The sequence below is a fragment of the Gavialis gangeticus genome, unplaced genomic scaffold (genome assembly GCF_001723915.1).
Source record: "Gavialis gangeticus isolate Ggan-Ray unplaced genomic scaffold, GavGan_comp1, whole genome shotgun sequence".
Lineage (NCBI taxonomy): Eukaryota > Metazoa > Chordata > Crocodylia > Gavialidae > Gavialis > Gavialis gangeticus.
In genome coordinates, this window is record NW_017729009.1 from 25,142,576 (window position 1) to 25,150,340 (window position 7,765).

General features: G+C 41.6%; 1 protein-coding gene across 1 annotated transcript in view; it reads left to right on the forward strand.

Annotated features, from left to right (window-relative positions):
- B4GALT5 (beta-1,4-galactosyltransferase 5) overlaps nt 1–6,433 on the forward strand; it is a gene marked incomplete at its 5' end in the record, with an annotated part of 19,120 nt that extends 12,687 nt beyond the window's left edge. The window contains one exon of the mRNA XM_019509773.1: nt 3,239–6,433. Coding sequence (XP_019365318.1) covers nt 3,239–3,386 — 148 coding nt within the window. The remainder of the gene's footprint in view (nt 1–3,238) is intronic.
- Between the last annotated feature and the right edge of the window lie 1,332 nt (nt 6,434–7,765).

The following is a 7,765-nucleotide window of genomic DNA, read 5'->3' on the forward strand; positions in this document are numbered from 1 at the left end:
TTTTTTAACTAGGATGGGGTGAGAGACGGTGTCAAAGGCCTTGCTGAAGTCCAGAAAGACTACATCCACCGCGACACCTGCATCCATGGCCTTTGTGACCTGATCGTAAAAGGCAATCAGGTTGGTCTGACATGATCTCCCCCTTATAAATCCATGCTGATTGCCCCTGAGCATCATTTCTGATGCCAGCCCATCACAAATGTGCTCCTTGATGATCTTCTCAAAGAGTTTCCCTAGGATTGAGGTAAGACTGACGAGCCTATAGTTGCCCGGGTCCTCCCTCTTCCCCTTCTTGAAGATGGGGACCACATTTGCTACCTTCCAATCCAGGAAGTCTCATCCGACTCCCCTAGAGAATACCATGAGGGCTTTGTCAGCTCCTAAAGGCTGTAACCATACTGCCCCTTGGAGCACTGTGGTAGGCCAGCAGTCTCTCTAGGCTCCTAAGTCTGTTTGGTGTCAACAGGATCTCACTCCTTGTTTGGAGAAGAGTAGTCATAAAGAGCAGTGTGACCAGATTCAGATCTGTCTCTCCCCTAAGCATCCTGTGGGCCCAGTATAGTAGACTGTTCCAAGCTTGGGATGGGTTCACTGACACCTCTTTGCTCTGGATGGTTATTAGGTGTTAAGATCCTTATCCACTTCAGGATACCAGTGGCAATCCTGTACTGTAGATTGAAATACCGGGTACCTGCACAGATGGTACAGGCGCTCCAGTACGTTCCAGAGCTAGACACTTCCCAGTGCCTCTTCAGTTCTTAGTGTCAGGGTATCTACTAGTACTTGACCCCTTGCATTTCCTTTATTACTTTCTGTAAAGAAGTTGGTGGCTTTGGCACCTGAAAGCTCCCGGGACCACTGAAAGTGATGCCCATTAATAGGGATCCTAAAAACTGGATGCCTTTAATAGGTTAGTTTACAATATGTATCTCCAGCCAAGCAGAGCCTTACAGAAGCTCACATGCAGAAAATCCTTGGAGGCAACTGTGAAAAGCTGCATAGCTTAGCAGCTTGGAATAGTCTTCCTGAATCTAAATTGTATTGCTGCCTCCTGTTGGCGCCAGGGAAGCTGCTAAATGGGAATGCTGCAAAATCTTCCCCGGGAAACACTGCATGAGCTAAGTGCAAATTCAGATGAGAAACAAACTTGCGATGCATGGCATTCTGGGCTGCTCTCCAACCTCAAGTTTCCTTTCTTAAGAGCTCCCATTCAGTAATCCTCCTCCTCCTTGTATTTAGCTTCCATTTTGCTTTCAAACAGCTGCTGTCTCTCTCCTTTGCTGCATTTTTCCACTTCAGTTTTCTGTGGCTAAAGCAAGGAAGTCTAGTTCTGAGGGAAATGTCACAGGTGCTCAGTTTCCCTGAAGTATCAAAGGCTCCAGGCAGCAGAAACGTGAGCTTTAGGTTTGCCTTGTCTCCTAAGATCTGGAGTTTGAGGCGGACACTGCTCCAGTCCAAAACTAGTGTCACATTGGGTGATGTGCTTGAAGTGTATTGCTATCTGATGTGTGTTAGAGGGTTCAGAAGAAGACTGGTTTTTGATTTGGCTTGTTGTAAAACATCTTACTAATAGTAGCCCATTGCTGCCTGGTATCTGTAGGGAGATGCCCTGATTACTTAAAAAGCCTTTGAACTTAGTCCTTTTAGACTTAGACTAGTCATGTTTAGTCGGGGGATTTGCTGCAGTTAGTCATCAGTGTAGAGGTCAAGTTCATATGTAGTTGAGCAAAGCAGTAATTTAGCTTTGCTTAACACTGCGGATAGCAGCACAAGTGCAAGCAAGTTTGCTGCTTGCTGTCAGCATAGCTGTGTGGGGCATACAGCTGTACTGTAGCAAGGCAGCAGGGTGGCAAACTGGACTCTTTACAAGGCTAGGTGGCTTACTATGTCCTCCATATGCCTTTCAAATCTGCTGTCTCTGACCTAGTGTTTTCCAAAGGACCTCTCTACAGTGGGTGTCCCAGATTGACTTCCTTTGGTTTTCCTCCTACCTGGTTGACTGTTCTTAATTGTCCCTGCAATTTCAAGTCTTGATCAGATGAACCTCAGGTCTTCCTGCTCCAGGAAGTGAGAGCCTGTATTTACTTCAGCTCTTCCTGGGATATCCCAGCATTTCTCATACCAACTCACGTTAAGTAGAACTCTTCTCAGTCCATTCTTCTTTTTGGCAAACCTGCAGCTCCTTTCTCCCTGCTCAATCCTTGAGGTTATCAACATTGCTGCTTTTCCCTCTCTCCAATTCTTTCCTTCCTTGCTGCTAAAGCTGTATTTAATATTAGTAGTTTATTCTGCTTGAACTATTGTAACGTCATTCCAGCCTCACTCCTTCCTCCTGACTCAATATATCCAAGGTACTGCAGCTAAAACCATGTTTCCTGTTCACTTCTCATTCCTTCCATCTTTCTGAACATTAAGTTCAAAATCTTACTCATTTCACTTATTGCCTTCTAGATGCATTAAAGATTGAAAGGTACTTGGATACAATAATACAAACAAAGAAGATCAAAGTCCCTTCCCTGCCTGAATGTTTTTTCCACCCTTCCTTTTTTCTCACTCCTATGTCTTGTCCTTGTATCTTTTGGGTTGTTCTTTCCTGCCCCAAAACTTGCATCGAGTCCTCTCTTACTTGCGTTCTCCTCCTTCCAAAACTCGGTTCTAACTCTTAATCCCCCAACCTCCAGTCCAGTATTAGCTGTTTCTGCTTCTTTGTGGGGTTTGGTTTTCTAAAAAATTGATAACCTTTGTCATCCTCCCATCATTTGCTATGGGTGACACTGAGATGGTGAGCTCTCCCAGGTGGGGAGTGCCATGCTACCCCAAGATAGATTCATGTCACTCAGCTGTCACATGTAAGTTTGCTTTGCATGCATTGTGAAGGGGGTTATTGGATCATACCGAGACTTTAAAAAAAAAAAAAAATAAAAAAAATAAAAGGCTGAGGAAGTTTCTTGTGTGCCCAACATAAAATTACGTTGAGGAGATTGTGTTCTGTATTACATATCCTCCCACCTATGGGCTGTAACTTTTTGTTTTGGAGAAGCATTTGGAATATTTACACATCTGAAGTTTGCAGAGAAGACCATGCCAGCCTAGCCATGGAGCATTCATGCTTGGAACACCTTTCATGGATTTGCTTGTCCTGTTGGCCCTAGATTTCCAAGTGGCTCTTAGCCTAGGCTTCCACAGTTGCAAATAACTTTTGGCAGTGAAAACATCCATTTTTTTTCTCTTTAAACAGGTATGCGCTGCTGAGGAAATCAAAAGAGAGGCAAGCCCTGGATGGTCTCAATAACTTGAACTATTTTCCAAACATTACATATGACGCCTTGTATAAAAACATAACTGTTAACCTGACACCGGAGCTGGCTCTGGTGAATGAATATTAAGAGGAGATAAAACATTTGCTTTGCCCTTTGCCAAGAAAGCAACACATTAGACATTCTTTTTGAGCATCATCAAGGACAACAAATGCATTGTCTAATGAAGGATCACAGTATAGAATAAGATTTGAAGAATGAGATTGAAAGCGCACGCACAAATCTTCTTAGCTGTACTGACCCAATCCAGTTGTTTGTGCAGCAAGCCTAATGACTTGATTCGCTTTCTGGTGTTAAGAACAATGGTGTGACCTGCTGCTCTCATCTCTGCATTCCGTCTCCTCCAGCAATCTCGAATACTGTAACTGTTCTGACATGCTTTTCTCTCACGGAACCAGTTTGACTGAATGACTCTTCGGCTGCTTGACTTTGGATGCCAGAAGCAATCCAGTAGGCAATGGCCCTAATGGGAGAACAAACAAAACTTATACCATTCTTCTACATTTGTGTGGTTTTTTTAAATGACCTGCTTGAAGTATATACAATGGAATCGCTTCTTAAAGAAGCGTAAGTGTAAATAAGCTATGTAAATTGCCTTTTTTATTTTCTTTTACAATTCAAAACCCAAGCTAAAGGTTTATGTCTTCAAGTCACTCACATAGGCCCCGATCCTGTAAACACTTGCACGTGTACTTAAAGGACTGACTTGCATGAATACAATTAAGTGAATGGGACTACTCATGTGAGTAAAGCCATTTTTTTATGTTCGTGCATATGTGTTTACAGGACCAGGGACCTTAACTGGTAAGATGCAGGAGTTTAGAAATCTGAAGCCACATCTGATGACAAACCATGGGGAGGGAAGGGTATTGAAACCTACGTTAAAAGGAAAAGCATCCAACTTGCATCATTTTGCAGCAGATCCTGTGAAAAATTATTACATCTTTCTATTCTATTCCTGATGGCTTTCTTTGCCTATAAACCCCTGGATCCTATACCTGCTGGCAAGTGCAAGCTTGGATTGTAGACTTAAGTCTTTCACACCCCCCATCCCCACCATGTTCCTTTCCACCCCAAGAGCCAGTTTCAGCTGAAGGCCTATCTGGTCTCCCTGAACACGTCCCCAAGCTCATATCTTCTCTCCTCTATCATGGTCTGTAGGTTTGGGCAGTTGGCTGCAGTTTATTAAATCTGCCCCCAACTTAACAGCATTCTGCAGTGGTTCCTCTAATATAATACTTTTTTGTTTTATGCAATAGTATTTTGCTATATTTATTGTATAAATGAAACGGTACACTGAACTAATGTGTATTATAACCATAGGCATAACACTTGGTTATGGTCTTTAACCAGAGAAAGCATTGCGCGAGTACAAATGGCAGGACAGATTTAGCCACAGACTTAAAATCACAATGTGAAAAATGAAGGACATTAAATTTAGTTCAGGAAAACATAAGTATCAAGAACTGAGGAGTTTGGTCCATATACCCATCCAGTTTTATAGGTTTTTTTTGTTCTTCCCTAGACATGATCTTTTTTGGTTGTGCCTATTTAATTTTTTTTTCTTTTGGCTTAAAACCAATCCATCAATATACAGCACGTACAAACGCACTTTTACTGGGCCTTCTGGCTAGTAAAAGCTTTTTGGGGGGTTGCTTTAATGTAACATGTATATTTTATATATATATATAGTGACTGTGAGTGCTTATGCCTCAGAAGTTCTTTAACTTACTTTTATCACATTGTTTGCCTTCTGTTTTTCTAAACTCTAATGGTTTACATTGGTTTTCTTGGTTGCATGGACATATGATCCCCATACACATCTGCTGTGGGTGTGACTGACCAGGCCTCTCTTCTGTCTCTTGAGAATAGCTTAGTTTAGAAAACATGGAGTTCTTGTTGTGTAGATCTTATCAATCAGCCTGCATGAGAGGACAGAGTCTGCCCTTGAGAGTGCTGATAAATTTGTAATTTAGGTTTAAAGTCTTTGAATACATGTGCTTTAAAATTGCTTCCTGAGGGAATCCTACATGGTTACTTACAGACAGAGGTAAGGATTTTCTTTTATGGCGCATATATAGCAATAAAGACTTTTGCTTCTTACTCCTGTTCTGATTATTGTGGACCCTTTTCAAGTGCAGACCCTTTACTTCCCCTGTCATACCTTTTCAATCTTGATGTTGCTAGAAATCTTTATTTAATGGTGCTTCAAACAAGGAATGTATTTCAGATGGTCTAAGTTCACCACCACCAGAATCGTGCATGTGTGTGTGAGTAGATGTTAAAAGCTGTACTTGAGTTTGAATCCTCAGCTTTCAATGTGTATTTACCATCTGTTGCACCTTCTGTTTTAAAAAGACATTACCTCTACTCAGAAATGCACTCATTTAAGGTAGGCGTAAAAGGGTCCATTTCACCTAATCAACATCACTCTAATTTTTCTCAATCACATTGAGTTGTTTTTTTTTTCCCTCTTTAAAATGTGGAATATCTTAAAATGTGCACTGTTAAACTTATCAGCTAAGTCCAATACTGTATAGTAAATGTAATTGTTTAAAAAAAAATCTGTTGAGCGCATGTGCTGTTATGGTGTAAAAAGTCTCATACTAGAGAACTGTACATATTCTGGCAGCTGAAATTCACCAAGGCCACTCATTTATCCCTTGTACATCAACATTGTGTACCAACCCTGCTGGGGGGCAGGACATGATCAATGCTGATTTCTCTTTTTTTTTTTTTTTAAATAAGCCATGTGGGTTTTTATTTGCTTAAAATATTTATTTAAAATTTATTTTTAAAGCTCCTCTTCTTCACAGAAGTTACCAACTGAGCAAGAGCCGCGTGCGGTTTTTTTTGTTTTTTTTAATCATTCACGATCAGAGGTGGCATTAACTCTAGCTATATCCTTTCTTCATCATGGCTTTGTGAGCTTCTTAAGTTTTTAAGAGGTGCCAGGGGTACATTTTTGCACTGAAATCTAGTGTTTTAAAACGCACACTTTTCAGCAAAGCAATCCTTTGTGTCATTACATTTCTTTACTTATGTGTTTGTACATTTTTGTATTTGTTAATTTATGGATGATTTTTCAGTAAAAAATACATATTCAAGACCAAGGAGATTGCAGTGGTGTCTTTCGTTTAAAGGTACTATGTGCTCTTTGAGGGGAGTATTTTATGTACCTTTGATGCATTCAGCACAAGAGTTTTCACTTGTTAAAAGAATGGAGACCTCCAGTGCGAAGTTAAGTGTTGGCTTATACAGAAACACCTGGAGCTGCTGCACTGAAGTAAAGATCCCATTGTGCCAGGTACTATACGACCTAATTAAGATGGCCTCTACTCTGGAGAACGTAATGTCTTTTCAGTGCTACCATCTCATCTTTAATGATTAGCAGTGGTCCAGTACACCAGCTTTTTCACCGTTGCCCCAGGTATCTCCCTTTGTTTCTTAAGCTGCCATTCCTCTTTCATGAGCACATGGGCAAAGCTGAAGTGAATGTGGTGGAACTGAGGATTATCCTGATGTGCTGTCACAGGCTGATCAATCCTAAAGAATAAGAATATTAAAAGGCAAGAGAACTCCCATTAATCCAGTTCAGTCTTGTGTGTCAGGTGGAAGCTTACTAGTCCGGATGGTTTATGGCTGTAGTGTGAAGTTTGTTGATCCCATCCTTAACAGACAGATATCTGCACTGAATTCCACCACCAGCTGGATCTGGCATGAGCACAAGGCAACTGACTGAACTCCCTATCTCCATTTTTGCCTATTGGCTAGGAGACTGAAGAAACTCCTGGCATTTCCTTTGACAAAGCTCTCATGAGCAGCCAGTTCATGTTAAAGGGAAGGCTTCTCAGCCATGTCTTCCTCACTTAGGAGTTGAATGCAGAATGATCTTTATCCACTGACGTAAAATGTCCAGACTACCTATCAGACGACTTTTGTGTACCCACTGCTGTGGTGGTCAGCCTCCTCGCATTGTATGTCCCTAGTTTTTTGGAAAGGGCCCAGTATGTGTTAGAGATGTCACTGCTATAGTGTAGCTTCCCGACAAAGGTCTTGGTAAACACTAATTGTCCGTCTCTCTCACCCTTCTAGGTTGCCAAGTATCTGTCTTGTGTATGAGGAAGAGGAAACTCTGAAATATCTTGGCAAAGGCTACAGAGAGCTGGAATCACACTTACACTTCCTTGTTTTCAGTCCTGTGCCCTAGCTGTGATTGAACGGTGGGAAGGGTATGATTTGTAATACCTAAGGAGCTTACCTAATCCAATCACCTGTGGAAATGGGCATCATTGTAAAGGGAGCCTTGTGCAGCCTGTGAACTATGTAGTTTGATCACCTGTTTCACTTCACCTTCAGTTCCACTTGGAGGGATGTGATCCTCAAATAAGCAGAGCTAAATGCTCTGGCCATGCAACAGTTCCTTAAGGCTCAAAGCCCCTTGTATT